The 23501-nt window shown below is 43.2% G+C and overlaps 1 protein-coding gene across 3 annotated transcripts in view; it reads left to right on the plus strand.

The window, feature by feature from the left end:
* Nucleotides 1-23501, plus strand: part of SLC38A12 (solute carrier family 38 member 12) — a 148678-nt gene that overhangs the window by 88569 nt on the left and 36608 nt on the right. For 2 of the 3 annotated variants that reach the window (XM_084838017.1, XM_084838016.1), the window contains exon 10: nucleotides 18683-21582. In XM_084838017.1, the coding sequence (XP_084694143.1) occupies nucleotides 18683-19443 (761 nt within the window). In that variant the 3' untranslated portion in view covers nucleotides 19444-21582. Of the gene's footprint in view, nucleotides 1-18682; nucleotides 21583-23501 lie in introns of those variants that run through there. The other variant, XR_014788273.1, reaches the window with a different exon arrangement.

Raw genomic sequence — 23501 nt, forward strand, 5'->3', positions numbered from 1 at the left:
TTTTCTTTTGGAAAATTCTGTAGAGGAACTCATTGTCAACATTGCCTATAGGGTGGGTGAGGTGAAACAGTTCCAGTTTGATTCTTAGTCCCCTCTTAGTTTCAGATGAAGAGTCAGGACTGATGCTGAGTGCTGGATCTCGCTTGTAAGGTTACTGCTAGATAAGTGAGTCTTTAAGATGGGAGTGTTTCTTCCAATCAGAAAGAGAAAGTTGTGCCATTTAGTATGCATAGGTCACCTCCATCCTGTTCAGCAATGGCATTCAAAGTATCAGGTTTTTTTTATAATTTTAATTGGCTGCTACTTTCAGGGTAGAAAGGAGGAGGTAAATCCAACAAAAGTAACCCTACATTCCATAACGTGTGTAATTGCATGCTTTGTTGCCTGAGCCATTGTAAGAAACGATATTTCATTTGCTGGTGAGCCAACCAAGAGAAATGTAGTTGGGTGTAAAAGGTTTTATGATGAGATTACCAAACACTATGCAAATATACATTCCACCTTTCACATTTCTTGTGAGCGAGTCAATTATTTCTGTTTGACACCCTGCAGTCAGGTGTACTAAAACACACCCAATATGCTTCCTTGAAAACATCTACTTTTCCATGGACCTGATCATGAAGAAATATGTTTCTTTTATTGATGTAAAACAATGAATAGGTGACAACGACATTATGAACTTTGTAATTTTCTGCTCAAGATTTTCTCCCTTGCCATGCCCTGCTTTTGAAATTTACCAGGAATTGCTGACTTCCTGTTTTGAAATCATCTTCAAAGCCTTAAGAGCTAGAAACTAGGTTTTAAATATTTGTCTTCTCAACAAAAGCAGAGATTTTTAGGATCTCTAGATTCTGCACCTGATATTTAATTCCGTGTTTGTTTAACATGATAACAGAAGCATAGAATTCCCTTAGCACTGCTCTAGTGCACTCAGCCCTTCTCTAGGTCTGTTTGTTTATCTGCTATATGCCCTGCCATCAGAGGAACAGAAAAGGAAGTATAAAAGCCCATTCACCTGTTTTCAGCACCAGAAAGCCTTGTAATTTAGATTACCATGAGTGGACTTCTGCTTATGCATTGGGACTTTCCCTCCCCCTGTATCTGTTAGTTTGCGTCCCAAATTTATTCTGGAGGGTCCCTTTGGAGCAGATTTTAGAGGGCGTGCAAGGACTTGCAAGAGGAAGGGGGGAATCTGTTCTGCCAATGTTGTCTGTTGTGCTGGTAGACGGACACTGCTGGATTTCGCCCATAAAATGTATCTGTAAGATTTCTATAACTTGACCACCTTTTTATTTTTGTCCATCTCTGTTCTGAATGGTTTTAATACTTAATACTTTCATAGCTTCAGCACCTGAATTAACACCATTCTGTTGTATCTAGTTTGAGAGATGTGATACAATCCTCATTCTTATGGGATGACCTAAGTGAGTTTCATGGCATAAATTTGGTTAAATAGAGTAATATAGCAGGTGCGTGTTATGTTAATGCTAAAGTTGTGAGCAGGCAAAACAGCATAGCCATTTCAGCTTCTGGCTTCCTGTAGTAATGTTTTGTGATATTAAGTCTCTGATTCCTCATATGCCCCACATGGTCCTCTTTATCACTTTATAGGCCCTCCCAATTTGCCTCTAGAGGAAGTTGTACTCTTATTGGTACTGTTCTTTCCAGACCCTGCAACTACTATCGTTCCAAGCTGTCTCAGAGCTTGCATGTCATTCCTGTTGACCTCCTAGTTTGTAAAAGTGATACATTCACTGCTTATTTCAATCAGTGAAGGACTTTTTAGTTTGTTGTTCTTGCCAACTCCAGTACGCAATTAATTTTATAAAAGCTGACATATAATGAATCCTGTGGCTCAAATATCAAGTGAGGGAGAAGAGTATGCCACCTAGAGAAGAGTTGGTGAATAACTTGAAGAAAGTTGATAAAAGGCTACAATCCTCAGTATGCTTATTTGAAATTAAGATAAACTGAAATTAATGCAACTTCGAAGAATTATTTTTAATCTTGGTGTGCCCATTGGACCAGTGCTTCTGTTTCAAGATTGTATTGGGTTTTTGTCAAAACCACCATAGAACAAGTTCCCTGCAGTTTGTAGCCCTGTCATAGAAATCCAATTTAACTGAAGGGATACAAACACAAGGTTTTAGTATTGCAGTTATACTCTTCTCAGATAGTTCTTTCCTCAATAAATGTTGCAGTCTTTCAAGAGAAGCTTGATAAAGCGGTTTTTAAAATCACTTTTATTCCAGTGCTATAATGCTTATTTTAACCAGCTCAATGCAAAAACTAAACTAAAAAAGAAAAAATGTCAACTTTAAAAGAAAAATGTGAATCTGTTGCTAATTTCAAACATATCTATATTAATCTTTTACCTTCTGTTTCTTCCATCTTGATTTTGCGCTAGGCACCTCTCAGCATCACTGTTTTGCCTGCTCATTAGAAAAATCCAGCTGCTGGGGTCCCTAGGCCATCATCCTAACATTCTGTGAGCCTTTTTTTTATATAAGAGAGCAAGGCAGCAGCTGTCTGAGTGTGTATAACTGGCTGAGAAGAGCAATCTGTCCCTGAAGTATCTCCAAAGGGCATTTGCACAAGGGAGGCTATAGTATCCTCTCTGCCACCTCTGTGCCTCCAGGTGCTTTCTCCCACTAAGAGGCCATCCTGCTACGTTTTTCCATGAGGAGCAAAGCAGGGGACATGTATTGTGAGAGAGTGATTCATTATCATTATGCCCTGGCATACTGATTCTCTCTTTTGGAAGGAAAGCTCTGTCACGCCATCAGCTAGTGCTGATGGATAGCTCTGCCACAAATGTGTCAAAACTCTTAAGGCAGTGCTTGCTTAAACAAATGGTTCCAAATGGTCAAGGGGAGCAATGTGGCCTCCCTTTCCATCAAGATGGTTGGGTGGGATTTTATGCTCTGACCTGCCCTAGATTGTTTGGAGAGGTGACAACTAAAATAAGGTGTGCTCCATGCATACTAGTACTCATCAAGGCTTCTGGACTTGAAGAATATATGACACTGGAGAAGGTCCAAGAGTTGCTGGGAAATGGGTGATCTTAATTTTCATCTACTATTCTATGTATTCCTGTGCTGCATTGCAACTAGAGAACAATTTTGTCTGAGAATGTGTTTGCATTCCTCTTGACTTTGTTGCCTTGTAGACACCTAGAATTGTTTTCCAGAATGACTGAAACTTTGCTTGATGTACTTGGGCACTAATGTTTGGAAGTCAACATTGAGACTGGTCGGTATATTCACTTTGTCAGAATAGCTGCTGGATTTGTGATCAGGAAAATTCCCTAGGAGTCTGCACATCTTTCGACTCTGCACAGACACCACTTTTAGGAAAATGGAACATAAATGCCATTTGATGAGTCACATGTATTGCTTTAAATGAGCTTTCACTGCCAGGCCACAGAACTCTAAAGCAAAGCATCGCTGTACCAATTTTTCATCAGCATAAAAACAAATGACCAGCATAAGAACAGAGTGAGTCCAGTAGTGACCAGTGCTGGGCTCTGTATAAAAGCATATCGTGTTCTAGTGCCTGCTGAAGATTTAGAGTTCTTCACACCAGTTTGATGCCTTCCTGTGCTTGCACCTGTTCCTGTGCAATAGTGTTTATGTGGGGCAGCAGCACTCATTCAGAAAAACTCCACACTCCGTCAAACAATACTTAATGAACTTGGAAAGACTGAATTAACTTTTCCCTGTTCCTTGTGGAGCTTTGTGTCCTTATCTTTCTGCCATATATATATATATATATATATATATATATATATATATATATATTTAATATCCCCAGGCTTCAAGCCTTTCACTTAGTACCAGTGTCTAGTTCATACATATTCATTCCACATCTGGGCACAAGAACAGTTACCTGCTGTGAGTTGTCCACTCCTCTAAATCAGTATATTTTGGGTCAAGTTGGGCAGACAGAAGCTGCTTTTACCATAGCAAGTCTTACAAGAGACTGTCCTATTCTTCTCAATTGCTGGAGGAGGTTCTCTGTCATTCTTCTGCTCTGCTCTTGCACCTATGGAGAGGGGCAGGGGATAGAAAAAAGTATTGTGTTTTCCTGCTGCTGTCATGCTTTACAAAACTGGCTGTATTGTGCAGACAAACCTTAAGTGTTGGCCAGTAAAATTAGTTAATCTGGAGACTGGGACGTAAAAGCATTGGGAGCATTCTTTCAGGGCTTCTTTTTGCACCGTGGAGAAATATATATAGGTGAATGTATAACTTTAGTTGTCTTATGTTAACATCTTCAAGGCACAATCCTATGATTGTTTAGATAGAACAAAGGTCTACAACTCCCAGCATGCCCCAGCCAGCCATGCCTTTTTTCTGTCTAAATATGCATAGGATTGCATCCTTAGGGCACAATCCTATCTAGATAAGCGGCCTATCGGAGGCAACTGCCTATCCAAAGCAGGGCAGGAGAAGCACAGAGGGTATCGTTCTCTCTGCTTCTCCTGCCCTGCTTTTTCTGCTATACAGCTGATTATGGCTATCTAGCCGCAGGAGCACAGAGCAGGGAAGGAGGCTGCTGTACGAGACATTGGATGTGTCATACAGGCAGCTATGATCTCCCCGCCCCAGAATGCCCCCAGCCATGCCCCTTTCTGGCCCCTCCACACTCCTCTTGCGAGCGCGGAGGACAGGGCTGTTCTGTGCTGCCTCTGAATCAGCACAGAGGTGGGGGGAGGCTGGTTTTCCGGAAACTGACCTCGGAGCACGGGCTCTTGGGGTCGGTTCCCAGAAAACAGCGTATCCTATGGCCATCTAGCCACTGTCTAGCGGCCATAGGATTGCTCCCTCCATGTCTTAATGTACGTTAGGCTTTGGTGGCATCTAGGGTCCACTCCATGTGCACATAGATGAGGATTAGAAGGCAGTGGAGGATTGTGGCCAATCCAACTGGTGGGGAGGAAAAGGGGTCACTGGAAGCAGAGCCAAGGACACCTAACTTGCTACACATCTCCACCCGTGAAGCCAGGAATTTAGCCAGGAATATGTGTTCTAAGGCATTACTTTGCTCCACCAAAAGAAAGGGTAAAAAAAAACAGACTGAGAAGCATTGTATAGCACCACAAAATGGAGGCCAAGCATGGGCCTCAGTTCATTACTTAAGGCAAGGAAATGGAGGACAAAAATAGGCCCCAATTTAAAAGCAGTTCAGACCACCAACCCCCACCCCAGTTTATCCAGAATAGCAGCACAGACAAAGCAATTTCTGGCAGAGGTCACTTATCAATGATTGGAAGCAAGTGGGGGACCATTTCACACACAGGAAAATTGAGGCAGCAGGCAATTGAAGTCAAAACTGAGTTTGGGTTATATAATCACAAATGAATTATTTAAAAGAATAATTTTGCCCCGCAAATAGAAAACAGGAGCAATTTAGCCAGAAATGTATGTTCTAACTAAGGCATTACTTTGCACCTTCACAAGAAAGGAAAGGATGAAAAACAGACTGAGAAGCATTATATAGCACCACAAAATGGAGGCCAGGCATGTGCCTCAATTCATTACTTAAGGCAAGGAAATGAAGGACAAAAGTAGGCCCCAATTTAAAAGCAGTTCAGACCACCCCCAGCCATCCACTCCAATTTATCCAGAACAGGCGCACAGAGAAAGCAACTTCTGGCAGAGGCCACTTAACAAATATTGGAAGCAGGGGTGGGGAGAGAGCAGGGGGAAAAACTATTTCTGCCTCCCCCCCCCCCCGCTCTCTTTCTCACACTTACCCTTGAGAAACTGGTGTTTCTGTGTATATAACAACGCAGAGAAAGCCAGTTGTAGAAAAACCCGTTTCTCCAAGATTTCAAGCAAAAAGGGGAAGGGAAGAACAATACACCCATTTTGCACATAAGAAAACTGAGGCATCAGGCAATCAAACTCAGTGCGAAGTTTGGGTTCTATAATCACAGCAGAACTAAAACAATGCAGGCTTTAAAAAAAAGTTCAGCCTATGTGATTTTGTACACAAATCCCTTGCAGAATTGAGGGGTGGCGGGGGAAGGCTCAAGGCACACAGGAAAATATGTTAGGAGAAAGGCCAAAATGAATTATTTTTCCACACAACACAATTACTTTTTCCAGATGTGAGGGGGTGGGAGATGATTTAAACAAGATGGGAACAAAGAATTTTGTTGCATTTTACGCCCCAGCACCACCTATGAATTTTTCCAGACACCCAGAACTGAGAAAGGAAAGAATTTTAAATGAACATATCAGTACGGCTGGCTGGCTTTTGCTCTTGTGTTTGTTTGTTTGTTTGTTCATGCGCTCTCTCTCAAAAGTGGCTCTGATTGGCCATTTATTGGCTGGCTTGGTTCAGCTGGCCAGTCAATCAGCCAGCCTTCTCTCTATGTGTGACCCCCCTTCACCTTTCTGGAGGGAAGGGGTCATATGTGATTGGCCAGCTCAGGCTACAGCCTGAGCTGACCCTATTTTTTGTGCTGCTTCCCCTCTTAATTAGGGGAGCGAGCACTTACTGGTCCAGGGAAAAGCTCTGGAGCAGCAGGAATCCTTTGAGCATGTGTGACAGTTCACACATGCTCAGTTGGGTATTTGAAGCTGCTGAGCTGCCAGGAGTTGCAGCACAGCAACAGTGATAGCAGCAGCTAGCTGCAGCAGAGAAGCCTTCAACCACTCAGCAAGGAGTTTATTTTTAAAGGTGCAGACAGGAGGGATGGGGGGGGGGCAGGGAGCTCTCTGACTGGGGCTGCCCCTGTTAGAAGGACTATTAGACGTGATCACAAACTGACTGGAGCTTGGGCACCATATCAGGCAGACGAAGATCAAAGGGCCTGATGCAAGTTTGGAGTTGGCGCCAGGCTAAAGGAAGAGTTCCAAGGTAGCAGTCAAACATGAAGTGGCCAAAGGCGAGCAGGGATCACCAGTTGAGGCAGCAGTCAGGAAAAGGAAGCATTGGCCTCATGCTCAAGGCAAGTTTTCTCCTGTGTTGCCCCCGAAGTATAGAATGCAATCCCTCAAGAACTGCAATTGGCCCACACCCTCTTGACTTTTAGAAAGGGTATGTAGATGCAGCATTTCACTTTTAAAATATGTAGCTATTAAGGTTTTAATGTTTTTTTTTACTGTTGTATGTTCTTGTTTTTATTGTTTTAAGGTTTTATTGTTTTAAATTGTTGTACATCATCTTGATGGTTTTTAAGCAGATAAGGCAGTGTATAAATGTTAATAATAAATAGGTTGCTCAGACTGATAAGCTGGGTTGGCTGCAAGGATTTTATAGAGTCAGTGGAGTGTCTGCTGAGGGTATTCAAGCTGGGAGATCAGCTGACTCTCTTCAGACTGAAATGGCAGCCCAGAGGTCTTCCTTTCCCTGAGGCATATGATCTGTCTGGCCTCCTGAGGACCCAGAGTGCTGGTGGCAAAGCTTTACACTGTGGCCTAGAATAACATGGACCTCTTGAAATCTGTTAGCAGTTCAGAAAAATAAACCTAAATCTGTTACATAAGGTGCCTTGACACAAAACCTGCCATCATGCCTCAACACGTGCCACCAAAGTCATCTTTGCAGAATTTGCCTTTCCTTTTGTTGGAAATATGTTGCTGTTTCTTATTTCCCCCTTAGTAATACTCTGTAGACCTGCCAGAAATCTTTATTTCAACAAATGTAAGAAGGCTGTGACTTATGGGGGCATGCAAACAAGTCTTGAGCAGTACTCAGGTTTAGATCTTCAGCCCTGAAGCTCATTGTGTAGCTTTGAGCAAATTGCATTCTGAGTAACCTACCTCACAGGGTTGTGAGGCTAAAATCCCAAACTGAGTTCTGAAAGAACTGCAGCAAGACTCTGTTGCACCCCCCTCCCCCAGTTGCTAACATATGTAATTTCATTAATCTCAATTGTCCAGGAGCCTGAGACACTTTAGTCAGCCTTCATTTTGACAAAGTCAGACTTGGAGTCATTTTTCCAAATAAAATGATGTAGGTAAATATTCCATATTAGCAAATAAACCTACATAGATTTGTATGGGACAAGATTACTTCAGTTTTCCATTTTATAGCTATGAGGCATGTCATAATTTTATGGCCTGACTGGTAGTCCATAATTTTAATGTAGAAAATAATGCCTGCCAAAACTTCTAAAATCATGTTGGAATCTCAACTGGTGTTTGCCTCTGTCTCTCATTCTCCTTTAAGAGTATTTAGATACCTCCTCTGTCTCTGGTACATATTTCCGAGTTTCTAATGTCTATGTTTTCAAAGGCAGATCTTGGGCACTGGTTTTCTTTAGCTGTAATGGACCTTTATTTGAGCAGGAATGCTAAGAATGTTATTGCTGGAATAATGACTAACTTTCAGAGCATTTGAGATTTGTGTTCAGCCTCATTAGAAACGTGAAGACAAGTTAGTAGAGGGTTTCACACATGCCCACAAAACCTAGCTTCCCTTCTTGTCTGTCAAGAGCTGTCCGTTACAGGCTATCACCTCCTTCATTTTGATTTATCACTGGACATAACTGGTGTTTGGAGCTTTGTCTTCATCTTGCTGCTTCACAGGGACAGGAAGATAAATCTAGCATGTGAATGTTTAACTCTACAGTTCCAGCAACACAAGAGGAATGGACAGCTTCCTATATCTCCTTGACTAGGAAAATAGTTCTGCCAGGATATCTTCTGAGTGCCAAACTTCAGCATTGTGAATTGTGCATTGGAAAAATTCTATGTACTTTAAGCATAACAGGGTATGAAATGGGAAGGTAGATCAGGTCACTGCTGTAAAAGAAAAGATTACTATCTTCATGAGGTGTTAGCACATGGAGAAGTAAGCTCTTGTTTTGAAAAGTTTCAGGCCCATCTGTAGAGTTTCAGTTGCACTGAAAGCCCCTGAGCATGTTGCACAAAAATATAGTTCAGTGCTCTGAGTTCGAATGTTTCCTATAAAGGGCAGTGGTGGGTGGGGAGTGTATATATACAGACACACCGGCACTTTTATAAGTGTTTCATAACGATAGATGTACTTGTTTAGATAGTTTTATACTGCCTTTCAGGACAAAAGGCCCCTTCAGTGCAGCTTACAACAACGTAAAACAATTTAAAATATAAAACACACACACACACACTAACCAAAGCTTGCAACTCTGCAATCTTCTGTGATGGAGAAGGTTGCGCACTTTTTGGCAAGTGATACCATCCTACACAAAAGGTCTTCACTGAGACACCTCTGAGTGTCTGGAGGGTGCTGGGGAGAAGAGGTCAGTCTACTGAATTCAGTAGCCTGTAGGACAGACCTTGCACTTCTATCACAAAAATAACTTGGTTTCTTTAAAAGGATAAAAGAAATCCAGAAGCGCACCTGGTCTTTCAGAATAAACCGATTAAATAGAACCCATCAACATGTGGCCAAAATGCTGGTTCATGGTACATGATTCCCAAACGGTAGGGTAAAGCTCACTATGGAATTGGTTACAGGAGACTGGTAGATCGCTCACCACCTGAAAATGATTTTAACAATACCATGGCAGAAGCAGCTACAAGGAAAACAACTTTAGATGGCGAGTAGGATGAATTAATGTTTGTAATTAGTGAGAAAATGCCATAGGTGGGACCTTGGTTGGAAGTTTGAAGATTGTTCTTATGTTGCCTATTTTAAAAATGACCAAGTAAGAAGAAAAGGAAGCAGCTTCTGTATGCACTGTCCTCATGGCCATGTCCTCTATGCAAGGAGATTTTCAATCCTTGAAGTATGATTCACAAGACTGCAAATTGAGTTTGTTCAGTTCAGGCAGACTGTGTTTTGTCTTCTCAGCATGAATAGATATGTGGCGAATGTTTCATGAAATCTGACTGCAGTGTATGCACGCATTGTTGGCATGACACTTTTGGAGTTCATACAGCTTATTACAGGCAGACCGTATTTTGATCCATGCTCAAAATGGCCGATTCATGAGACCAGTTCACTCTAGGACCAGAGTAGGCAGCTCAGTGCCTTCCAGATGTTTTGGACTACAACTCTCACATTTCCTGAACATTGGCCAGACTGACTCGAGCTGATGGGAGTTATAGTCCAAAACTTGTGGAGGGCACTGGGTTGCCTACCCCTGCCTTAGAGGGAACTGGTTGTTTACGCCTGCTCTAGAAAGACAAAATGAAGTGAACAAGGTGCTTTCATCAGTAAAGACGACCACCTGCTTACTTGATCCTTGCCCATCTTGGCTCATTATGAGCTGCAGAGAGAGATTGGGTGAGGGGATCAGGGCGGTGGTGAACTCCTCCCTAGAGGAGGGAGTGATGCCATCAGCCCTCAAGGAGGCAGCAATAAGACCACTCTTAAAGAAGCCCTCCTTGGATCCCCAAGTTTTGAACAACTTTTGCCCAGTCTCAAATCTGCCATTTTGGAGCAAGATCATTGAGCGGGTGGTGGCGATGCAGTTGAAGGCACACTTGGAAGAAGCTGATTATCTAGATCATTTCAGTCGGGCTTCGGGCCTGGGCATGGGACAGAAACGGCCTTGGGCACCTTGGTGGATGATATGAGGAGGGCTTTGGTTAGGGGTGAATGCTCCTTCCTTGTTCTCCTCGACCTCTCAGTGGCTTTTGATACCATTGACCACAGTATCCTCCTGGACTGCCTGGAGAGGTTGGGCATTGGAGACGTATTACGGTGGTTCCGGTCCTTTCTCTCCGGCAGGTACCAGTGGGTAGTGCTGGGAGAGGAGGTGTCGGACCTGTGGCTGCTCAGTTGTGGGGTGCCACAGGGTTCCATCCTCTCCCCAATGCTATTTAACATCTATATGAAGCCACTGGGGGCTATCATCAGGAAGTCTGGGGTGCGGTGTCATCAATATGCAGATGACATGCAGCTCTACCTCTCGTTCAAATCTTCACCAGGGTTGGCCATAGAATCCCTGTCCAAAATGTCTGGAGACGGTGAGTGGCTGGATGGGGAGGAATAAGCTGAACCCTGACAAGACCGAGGTACTTTTGGTGGGAGACAAGAGTAGGTTGGGGGATGTTGACCTGGTGTTGAATGGGGTATGGCTACCCTTGAAAGACCAGGTTCTCAGCCTGGGGGTCATTTTAGACTCCCAGCTGTCCATGGAGGCTCAGGTGTCAGCTGTGAGCTAGACAGCATTGTACCAACTCCATCTGATACGGTGGCTGCGCCCCCACCTTCCTGACCATCTGCTCCCATCGGTAGTACATGCTCCTCTCATCTAGACTATTGTAATGTGCTATACATGGGGTTACCCTTGAAGACGGTTCAGGAGCTGCAGCTGGTGCAGAACACAGCGGCTCACTTGGTTAAAGGCAGCCGCCAGCATGATCACATCACTTCGGTGCTGAAGGAGTTGCACTGGTTACCAGTTGTTTTCCAGGCCAAGTTCAAGGTGTTGGTTTTGACCTTTAAAACCCTATACTGTTCCGGCCCAGCCTACCTCAAGGAGCGCCTCCAGCAACACCAGACAGGCCACTCAACAAGATAGCCTCAGATGGCCTTCTGTCTGTCCCATCAACCAGGGCAGCTAGGTTGGTGAGGACAAGGGAGAGGGCCTTCTCTGTGGTGGCCCCCACTCTGTGGAACTCCCTCCCTGGGGAACTCTACCATGCCCCCTCTTTAATGAGCTTCCGCCACGCATTGAAAACTTGGTTGTTCAGGCAGGCATTTGCGGTGGGTTAGGGTATTTTTAAATGATGTATTAATGTGTAATTTTACTGTTTTAAATTGTACTGTTGTACATCGCCCAGAGTGGCCAGGTGACTGGCCAGATGGGCGGTTAAGAAATTTAATAGAAGGAAGGAAGGAACAGTTCTCAGCAACCTGGGCTAACTAAAAGACAGCTATCACTTCAGACAAGGGAACTGTCATAGCTCTTTTTCCACCATGGCATGGTGTTTTGAGTACTTTCTAGTCAGCAGTCTGGAAATCCATGGCGTGTAAGGAGGCCCAGGGATGGCATATTGAGTTGATTCATCCAATAGGTTGTCCAATGGAAAGTGTGCCCTTGCAGGGTTTCCCTGAGTAGTCAGCAGGTATGTATATTAATCAGTGGAGTTTGCTAAAGAAAAAGCATATGGTATCCTAGCCTACATAGAACCATGGCATGACATAAAAGGCATTAAGCCCAAGAGTCTGTAAAGAGTGTTCACTGGGGAATGCTCCTGATATTGGCATGCATTATTTAATGTACGTTTTGCTTCTGTTGTGAGAAGGAATGGGTTAAATGAGCAGCCTGTACCTGATAAGGGAGTTGTGGAAAGGATATAGGTCAGATCTTCACCTCTGAATGAGCAGAGATAGTAGAGATTTACTGTTTCTCTTCCAAGCAGGGGAAAAGGTGCAGAGGTCTTGGAGTTAAATATAGTTAAGCTAAGGCAGCGATAGAGGACCAGACACCACAAGTCAAATTCTTCTCCCCAAAGAGAGAGCTAGACATCTCCTGCTTGCATTTTCTAAGAGAATAACCTGACTTGCTTGTTCTTTCTTCTGAGCTGCCTCTTCTGTGTCACTCTTCCTCTCCTGATCCTGTCAGAATGTCCGAGTTTGCAACTTTCACAGTCCCGCTGAGAATATTTGGTGTCCTTGGGCTGGTTCTAGATTACTTGAAGGACTTTGTACCTTTGCTGGGGTGACTGAATTTTTGTGTATTAGTTGTTAATTTATTTTTTGGGAGCAGAAAGGGACTTGTAAGTAGCAGTTACCAGCTGATTTATAAGTTTCTATCCCCCTTCAAACAGATAATGCAAGGACGTTCTCCAAAATGGGAGAGCTGGCAAATAATTTCTAACTGTTTCAGCGTGCAGTGCAGTGATGTGCTTTGAAAGCCTTTATGGTCCAATGGTTAGAGAGCTGGATTTAAACTTAGGGTTTCAGTTTTGGAGTTATTTTTCTCTCTGTGCTGTAAAAGTTTTTGGATTCATTTTTTTCTCTCTGTTGTAAAGTCACTCTGGCATTTTGTAAGGAGAAATAAGTGAGCACCAGTTTATGTTACTTTGTTTTATAATTTATTGGACCATTTGAGAACAGGATTAATACAACATCATTCCAATGTATACCAAGACCATTTTATTGGAATAAGTCATTATTATACTTGGGCAGCATGTTACACTCACATGAACATACACTGGAATGCAACATGGGAATCCTTGTGGGAGTAGAAGCAAACAAGGACCCAAGGATTATTTGTGCTAATGTGCATTTGTAAAAGAAGGAGAGGTCATAGGGTGTTTTTCAGTGGAGTAGGAGAAGGGGGTGAAGCATGGGCAAAGAACGGTTCTTTGAAGTAATGATGAAAGCTAACAACTGGAGTATTCATCATCAAATAAACAAATATGAAGAATAGGCTTAGCCTGGACTGACTGATTTTCAGTGCATGGTGGATTCTCTAAATTCCTTACGGCATGCTAAAGCAAAAAATAGGTAAGGGGGAATCTACATTGTTTTATTAATCATATACATGAAACTGCTAGGGGAAGTTGTCCAGAGTTTGGGGGTGTGGTGCCACCAGTATGCTGACGACACCCAACTCTCTCTGTCTTGCTTTCCCATCTAAATCCAAGGAAGATGTTCTGGTTCTAAATCAGTGTCTGATGTTGGTAATGGACTGTATGAGAGCAAACAAACTGATGCTTAATCCAGACAAGACAAAAATGCTCCTGGTCAGCAGAAGGACATTTAGGGAATAGGGATTCAACCTGTTCTAGATGGAGTTGCACTCCTCCTGAAGTCACAAGCTTGCAGTTTGGTTGTACTCATGACCCCTGCCCTCAACCTGGAGGCTTAGTTTTCAGTGATGGCCAAAAGTGTGTTTGCGCAGCTGAGGCTAGTGTGCCAACTGTGCCCATTCCTAGAAATGTCTGATCCGGCCACAGTCACATGTGTCTTAGTTAATATTGGACAATTGTGAACATGCTCTCCATGGGGCTGCCTTCAAAAACCGTTTAGAAACTTCAGCTGGTCCTGAATGCTGTGGCCAGGCTGTTGACTGGGACCAGTTACATGGAGCATGTGACTCCCTTGTTACATCAGCTTCACTAGCTACCAGTATGCTTCCAGGTACAATTCAAAGTGGTTATTGTATGGTTGTGTGGTTATTGTGGTGGTTATAACCTATAAAGCCTGATATGGCTTGGGGCCAGGTTATTTGAAAATCCACATCCTCCCTGACAAGCCTGTCAGAACTTTTAAGATCCCAGGGAGAGGCATTTCTCTGTCCCACCACCATCAGGACATTTCATGGGAACATGAGAGAAGGCCTTCTCAGTGGCCACTCTCAGGCTCTGGAACTCCCTGCCAAGGGAGGCAAGTCTAGCTCCATCTTTATTGTCCTTCCACCACCAGGCAAAGACATTTTTATTCAGACAGGCTTTTCATTGTTAAGCTGTCTTGTTGCTGAACTAGTTTTTTACTGGTGGGTGCTGTTTATTTCTTTTTAATTGGTGTGTTTTAATGTGGTTGTGTTTTGTATAATATTTTATCAATATTTTATTATCGTTAGCCACCTTGAGCACTGTTTTTAGTGGAAAGGTGAAATATAAATTGAATAAATTAGATAAATTGAGATTGCATTTTAACAGAGAACGAAGAGGCCCTTTTGAGTTGGGTGGAGAAAGAATGACCTGGTTTGCACAATAACTGTGGCTTAAACAAGCCACTGTGGCTTGTTTAAACTGCAGTATGTGCTGGGTGCAATTTGAATAATCACTGCTCGGGCATGATGTGTCACCATACACAGGCAGCATGGCTTGTCTGAAGGAGTAGCAACTTTCAGATAACCCAGTCACAGCCCATGTGTTATTTGAGGGTTGTTTATCCCTCAAACAAGCCATGCTGCCAGGGTTCAGATGACACAACAAGCTGCGCCCAGGCAGTGATTATCCAAATTGCACCTGGCCCAAATTTAAGCCACTTGTTTAAGTTAGGGTGATGGTGTGAACCAACCCTTAAAATCTAGATTTTTATTCTTTATGAGCTACTTTTTTAGATGAATCACTATCTTTTATTCAAGGGCCCCAGTTTCCTTTTGCAGCTTGAGCAGGGTACAATACCATCTCAGCCTGAGGCTCTGCAACAGTAAAAGGTAGAGTTGTGCAAAGATTGTAGGGCAGTTTGCAAATTGAGGCTGCAATTCTGTGGTCCCTGGGAGGACATCCTAGAAGCCATAGATGATGTTCACAGGCCTCTTCCTTCCAGGCATGGAGGCCTCTGCCATCCTTGCCACTCTGTCATTGGTGCTCCAGTGGCAGTAATGGCGGTGGCGGGGGGGGGGGGGGAGATTTTCAAGAGGCATGCCAAGAGTGGATTCGGAGATACCTTGGATCTGCTGGATCCAAAGACTTCCTGTTCTTTCAACACTTCCCTAGAATTGGGGTGAGGGGAGTATGCCAACCCTTTCCCTTGACTCATACCCACCCACCCCACAGTCTTCTTCCCTGCTGGCACAAGACCTAGCTAGACTTTGGATCTGGCAATAACTCCATCATGGGTTCTCCCTCCCCATTCCTCCTTGGATTACTCTGTAAGAGTGCGATATAAGTTAATAATAGCAATATGTCAATTCTTCTTGACTAATCTTTCCTCTTGTACTGCACATCTTATATAATAATCCTCATCCTTTTAGAGTGTATCTTCACCGGTGTCTTCTGGTGGCCAAAAGTGAAGTCAGGATTGGATAATCAATAACCTGTGCTAGTATGTATATGTTCCCCTTTAACTGATTTGGGGTCAGGAACCTGGGATAAATAACCATTGGTCTCACCCGTTTACAGCTGTTTTTAGAGATGTGTAATCTAATCTTGTGGCTCACGCTATTGAATTTCTTTTCCTGAAGGGCCAGGTGTGCATACCTGCCATCAATTGATTCAAAGTAACACCTTCAGACTTTGCCTGTACAGCTTGCCTAATGCACTTCTATTCTCACATCAAAAGCTTTCCTAGAAAAGCTGCTCTCCTTCATTTTGATCTGCTAAATTAAGGATGGCCAATTGGCAGCCATAGGCTGTATCTGTGGCCCTCACTCAGATTCTTCCTCCTCCCCTTCATCTTCCTCCCAGATTGGGAATGTGAGGCATCATTTCTTCTCTGGCAGCCACACCTTCTATTAGGAATGAAGGTCAGTCCAGAGGCTTCTGTAATGTAAGCCTTTGCCTTGTGATTTTGCTTGGAAGTAGCATTACCTAGGCCAAAAACAGTGTGTGAGAGAAGTATATGCTGCTTGCAACCTGCCAGGCACCCCTTTCCCATCAAGAAATAAGATTGCCCTCTGGGGCTTTCCCCTGTTGAACCCAAAGGAAGCCTATAATTGGCACCCTCCCCATGGCATGGGGGGGGGGGCGGCTTCAGCTTTACATTCCTGGAGTAGTATTAGAGGAATTCACGGGGAACTGGCTTCCAATCTGTTGCAGTAACATATACATTGGTCCCAATTCTGATTCTAATATAGATTATCAATTGAACACACACAAACACAAACACGCACATGCACATATACACACATACCACTCTGTGACCATAGCCTAAACACAGGGGAGAGAGCTGCAAAAATTAGTTTTTTGGGTTGCACATTGCCCTCTCCAGTTTGAGTTTTTGCTAGCCATGTCTAGGTACATTTCTCTCCACCTGCCATCACATATATGTTCGCATATATACCTGCTTCACTCTAAAAGGCTAATTGCAGAGGCTAACCTCAGGCATAACTCTGCAGTCTGTTGTTGATCTAAGAGAGGAACCTTTAAAAAGGGGTTCTATAGGGCAAGCAATGTGTACTTGGTATGAAAAGGGGATAACCAGATGCTAGTTGTTATGATATAGGATTAGAAAAGACAGTGGTAATTCATCCTGTGATATTTCTCTGAGGTTACTTCTGTTTATGTTTTGGAAATGCAAGCATCCCTGTAAAATAGTGATATGAGAGCATTGTGCTGCAAAGGTGTTTCTATTTATGGAAAGTGTAGCAAAGTCCCTGGAGAAGTAATGGTGGTACAGTACAAGAAAAGATAGTAGAATTATATTTTCTGGATTGCATACCTGTAGGTTAAAAGAGAACCCAGTGGTGCTAATCCTATATCAATTTTGCTGTTCATGTTGTTTTACGTATAAGGAAATGGAATCCTTGAGGTAAAATATGTCCCTAGGAATCTTATTATCAGTCATTGTGAACATGTTAGTATTCAGATGATGAAAGGGGTAACCAAATCAGCATGGACATGTTAAACCTGTTTACTAGGAAAGTTGGCAGTTTTATCTAGAATTTTGCTGGATGCTGGGAATCATATGTGAGTAGTTTTTGAAAGGTGATTGCAGAGAATAGAGTTAATTGGAAGTGAAGGAGCAAATAGTTCAAAGTTCACTTAAATGTATCGACAGTCATATGCTTCCTTTTAGGTTTGTTCCCCCAGTAAACATAGGGTTTTGGGTACAAGGTAGACCACGATCAGCTGGTAGATCTCTTGATCATTTGCCTTCCTCCCTTACCTCAGTTTGAAAGGCAACTTGCTAAAACGTGGAAGCCTGCTATTTAAAATATTTTTTTTAAAGTCCTGCTGAGCATGCCTAAATCCCTGGGCCACACCTAAAGTAGTTACGTCAATCTCAGCTAGGGTGTCTAAAGATGGGCAGAGTTGCACCAGTGTGATTGTGAAGAAAATCCTGAACTCCTGTAGCTAATGCCTTGGTGTTTCAGAAACTTAATGGAGCTGAATGGAGCTTCCAGTGGTCAAGGAACAAATCTTCAGACTGTGAAGATCCTTGTCACCTTTGTTGTGATGTACTGCTCATACACATTGGTCCACTGTGCATTCTTTGTTTTAGTTCAGGAAAGCTGTTTTTGTTTCTGTCACTAATGTTTAAAACCACATTCAATTTTATCAACATAGTAATTATAAGTTGTGTGTGTGTATGTGTGTATTTTATGCTTGCAACTTGGGCATTTCAAGTCCAATTTTCAGAGCTTTGTTTTCAATCCTTGCTAGATGTGCTCCCAATTGAGATTAGCCACAGGCAACCTATTTGGTTGTTTCTTATGCAGAACAATGTCAGCATATTCTTTACACATACCCTAAATTTTATGGAAGCAGGTTGCAAATATTCCTGTCAGTGGCATTTATGTAAAATACAGTCCCACTCTCATTTAACAAATGCTGTCAAAAACCAAAGGGCTTGAGTATTGTCTTTTGTGTGATCTTGTGCTGCCCAGAAGCAGTGTTTCAAATGCCCCTTCAGCCAAAGCAGTACGTGCTTATGCTAGGAAGGTTTCTTGGTGCACTTTTACTAACTTGAATGAGACTGAGGACCCTGGGGGTAAAGAGAAAGTGTTAAATTCAAAGACAACAGTTTTTCTTTTCTTTTAGGACTCAAGTAGCAGCTCAGGCTCCTTTCCTAAGAGGCAGATGCCCCTGAGAGAAAATGTGATAACTAGATAAACCTATTTTAAAGATAGCCATGTGTGATTTCAAAGGAGATTTCTCCCCCCCCCCCCCCCGGTGTACAATTTAGTGCTGAATGCACATACTGATAATTCCTCCTAGATCTCTCCTTTATAAGCAGTGCTTTCTCCAGAGCAGTGCTTTTTCCTTATCTCTTGAGCTATAGACTTGTAAAGATCCAGTACAGAGATTAAAGGGAAATATATTTTTGGGAGGCTAGCTACTGCTGTGACTTAACCATGTTCCTTCTCTCTCTTTCCCCACTTGCCTTTCAGCTTTTATCGTCATGATCATTTTAGCCCTTCTCCGCATCACCAAGGGCCAAGGAGAAGGTCACCCACCTCTGGCACAGCTCTCAGGAATCCGCAATCTCTTTGGAGTTTGTGTTTATTCCTTCATGTGCCAGCACTCCCTGCCATCCCTCATTACTCCCATCTCCAAGAAGAAACATGTCAACAAGTTGGTCCTGCTGGATTACATCTTAATCCTGGGTTTCTACAGCCTTCTGTCCTTCACCGCTATCTACTGCTTCCGCAATGGGACTCTCATGGACATGTACACACTCAACTTTACCAACTGTGACATTGTCAATATTGCCATTATCCGCTACTTCCTGGGCCTCTTTCCTGTCTTCACCATCAGTACCAACTTTCCAATCATTGCTGTGACTCTGAGAAATAATTGGAAGACCCTCTTCCACCGGGAAGGGGGAACCTACCCTTGGGTAGTAGATAGGATATTTTTCCCAGTCATCACACTCATCCCCCCTGTTATTGTGGCTTTCTGCACCCATGATTTGGAGTCCTTGGTGGGCATTACTGGGGCCTATGCTGGGAATGGGATCCAGTACATCATCCCTGCTTTCTTAGCATACTGTAGCCGAAAAGACACTCAGCTGGTCTTTGGAAGTGGCACATTCAATAAACATTTCTCCCCTTTCCGGCACACATTCTGGATTTGGTTTGTGCTACTCTGGGGTCTTTTTTGCTTTCTGTTTGTCACTGCAAATATCATCTGGAGTGATACAAAGCTCTGAAGATGAAACAATACTGCTTGTTATAGAGGAAGCTGAAGGTGACTTCTAAGAATTCTACTTCTGGTCTTGCACCTGGTAAGAACTTTTCTAAACAAACAGCTTGCTAATACAGTCTTGAGCTCAATGCTAACTTTATCGACTTTGGGTGCATTGCTGCGTATTCCGTTCTCTTTTAATTCAGAATTTCCCTTCAATTTCTAAACTTCTGGGCTTGAGCACTCGACCAGGCTGCTATGGTTGCCCAGTATCTGACTTTTTTGCCTTGACCACCGATTTTCATACAGACTGTCTTCCTTTCTTGTGCTGTGATATATCAGAGGCTGTTGGATATACATCTCTTCCTCAAGAGTGATGGAGAGGACCAGCGTTGCTGTTACCAGTCAAGCAAGCAGCCAATGAATCAAACAAGCAATGATTCCTTATCATATTCATATTCCCTCTGAAGTGACTTTCCTGTCTCTCAACTAACAGGGGAGAAAAATCAAGAGCAGTCTGGACACAGCTGGTTAAACCAGCTTCATAGTTGTTGACGTATTGCATGGCGGGTAAGGGTAGGGGGAACCTAAACTGTCGAATGGGGGAGAGGAGAAGGCTCCCGTGGTAGTTTCTTTCCACTTCAGCAGTTACCATATCCCCCTCCCCCTGCACGCACATACATTTCTTGTTTCCTCCATTTCTATTACAGCCTTTCCAACACAAGCTTGCCTTGTTGCATGTATGGTGTTCCCTGGGATTAGACTCGTAGATGCTGTTGTGAGTCTAAATGAACACTTCCATCTGATAAGCGTCTGTTCACTTTTATGTTTCCTGAACATAATTTCCAGTCTTGGATTTTCCTTCCTCATATGCTTATATCCAGTCTGTGGTTGAAAAGGAAGTACAGTGAAGAACAACAGCCTGGGTGGCCCAGAGCCCTCAGCATTCCCACAGTCCTCCGTTTCCCACTAGTGAAAGTGTGCCAGGCAGGCCCGGGCTGTAGCACAAGTGTGAAGGTGCTAATTACTTGTTGGTTGATTACTGTGTGAAAGAAGCATCAGTGTCTGTCTTGTCGCCTAAGCTGGGTGTTGCCAGAGGCGGAGGGGAGCACCTAACCTTGCCTTGATGCATAAATGGTATGAATAAGTGTAACCAGAGAGAATAAAATCATGATGGGAAGAGAAGACAGAGACATTCCTAAAACCATTGTTTTCTGTCTTCTTTCTAAATGTAAAAGCAAATGTTACTGCCTAACTCTTGCTAGATATCCAAGATAACTGAATCCCACTGCCCCCAATTCATCTCCCTCCTCATCCCATGAACATAGGATGGGGAAAAAACCTTTACCCACCCCACCACTTTCCTCTCCCATCTGAGCCGCCTGTTTTACTGTATACATAGGCTCAAATGACACATGACCTCTGCAGTCCTATGCCTTTAAACCCGAGTCTGCTGCAATCACATCTAAGGGGTCTAAGGATGTGCAAGGAGTCTCAGGAGCAAAAGAGACGTGCAGATTGTGGGAGGTACTAAACCCTCCCCTGTCTGTACTTTATGTCCCCATAGTCTGTCTTGCAGTCCCTCAGCCAGCCTGCTATGTTGGAAGTAAGTCCACTTGGGGGGGGAAATGCCTAGGAAAGGGGCTGCAGAGAAGCTTCTGAACTCTTCACCTATGCAGCTGTTTCGCTCTTTAAATCTGATCCCTACCCCACCTCCCAATTTCCCCATGATTGGAGAAGAACTGGATTTAAAGGCACAGGCCATGTGTATTTTGGGCCATAGGGCCTTTGTTGGAAAGGAGCACTTCTCAAGCTGCAGTTAACCACCATTTTCTGATGACATCACAAATGTCTTTTAGGAGAACAAGACCCTTAGAAAGGGTCTCAGATCACAAATGTTTTAATAGAGGGAAACTTGACTCCTTTGCCAATAAATATGATTAAACTGGGGTTTTCCCCCGTTTTCTTTTACTACATTTCATCTTCCAAACCCCTAGATTATGCTTGCTGTGTGCAGCCTGGTGTAGCTGTGATATTAAATTTGATGTTCCACCGAAGTGAGCTGATAAATGTAGTGGAGTCACTTTAAAAAAAAAATTAAAACGATTATCAGGTATAATTATCAAACATTTGCTTTTACTACAAAAAAAAAACACAAAACAGATTGGCAGAGGTTGTGTTTTAAAAACAAACACAGCAACTTTACTCCTTAGGTGAGAGAAATGCAACTCTGCTCAAATATAAGAAAATGTCCTTGATCTGTTGCATAAAGCTAGGTTTGTCAACAAGGGAGAGTTTGCTCCAGCCACAATAAAACCTGATGACATCCCCTCTCGTCTTGATCTCAAGCTGTACTTGGCAGCCCTTGCTGGTACATCAGAGAGCCACATACATATCTCTGAAAGCTTGCAGATAGCTGACACTTTGCCTTTGACATCAGGTTACTGGGAGTTCTCACCTTTGATTGAATTCGTAAGGAATCATGGTTTCGGGGGGTGGGGGACAAAAATACAGATCTTTTTGGAGAGGACATGTCCACTGTCCATTTGAAACTGGAGCTGTTTTGCCACAATTAGTGCACAGGTATAGCAGCGGCTTCCTTCTGTCACTTTTTGCCATGATTGTTCTAAAACTCTGTTTGACTGGGAGTGAGAGAGATCACAGATGGCCATGGCAGAGCTGTCACATACTGGCCCAATCTGGCCTCTTGCAATATGAGACAGACAAAGATGGGATCAGTGTTGGCATTTTAGCAGCAAGTGATGTGCCTGAGAGAAATAGCCTATAATGGATGAAAATTGCATTGTAGCAATCTCTTCCTCATCTTTGGCCATAGAAGGTGCTGAACAATGCAAGTATCACATCTGCTTCAGTCCCATGCAGAGGTCACTGAATTTCTCACTTTTTTGTCTCCTAAGAATTAATGGGTCACTTCCCTGCAACTCAGCTCAGAAGACCTTTGTAAGTGGAGTCTGCCATGTCTTCATGTGCGTTGCAGTGCACGTGGGCAAGAAGCACTGGGTTTTCGTGAGATCAAAAGTCGTGTAAATTGCTGGGCTGCAGCTGAGTTTGGGACTTCTGCTGCTACAGACAAGCTCCAGCTTCCATTTTGAAAGGATCTGATAATGTTCAGCAAAGCACAATTGCGCTCGTTACCTGTCTTTTATTAGAACAGCGTTGTGATTGCCAGCCTCACCATTCCAAGCACCTCAGCTTTACTTTGGCATTTGGGCATTTCTACTTCCTCTAAATCCCATGTTGCATTGTGCAGCTTTTTGGTTTAGATTATCTTCGTTCCTCTTAAATGCTGTTCCAAAGGTTGTAAAGTGTGAAATTGCTATGGCTCCTCTTTGATTTCCAAGATCTCTTTACAGCCAGGGGTGGTTTTTTCTCTGCATAAATAGGGAGAAAGATTGTGAAATGGTTTGACAATAGTGCCTTCCATTGCTTCCTCACCTTATAGACCTTTCTTTCCAGATTTGTAATGATAAACACTGAAGTAACTTCCCAGGGGCCTGCAGTGTGTAAGCGATAAATGGTGGAAGCTGTACGATAGGAGGGAAACTTTTATACTAGTTTCAAAATAATGCTTTAAAACCTGAAATAGATTTAGGTGGGTAAAGTGTGCATATTTACCCACCTAAATATGTGGGTAAATATTTAGTGTGTGTGCTTTACTGACTTTATTACAAGAGCCACAGGGGACAAGGTGGTACTGGAATCCAGGGCTCAGCCTAGCTGAATATGATGCAGTGACTGATATCTTCCCCCATCTGGTTTAACCTGAGACAATATTTTTAATTGGCTATTATAATGTAACGGTTCTTCCCTATGGCTCTTTGCTGCTCTGTGTCCTCGGCTTGTCCCTGTATGTGATTATTTTTCAGAAAGGCATAAAGAAATAAATGCAGATTATGCATCTGTTGTGGTTTGGCCTTTTCTTGCATGCATTAAGGGAGAGAGTCTTGAATTGGTTTCTGTTGACGGATCAGTTGGCAGGAGCAGCGAGGTGGGGGGAGGCAGTCAGGTCGGCCGTGCTGGCAGCAGCTCATGGAGTAATTCTTCCCTTTTCTTGTCCCACTG

The sequence above is a fragment of the Heloderma suspectum genome, chromosome 2 (assembly GCF_057233095.1).
Source record: "Heloderma suspectum isolate Gila_16-S chromosome 2, 16-S_ref, whole genome shotgun sequence".
Taxonomy (NCBI): Eukaryota; Metazoa; Chordata; class Lepidosauria; order Squamata; family Helodermatidae; genus Heloderma; species Heloderma suspectum.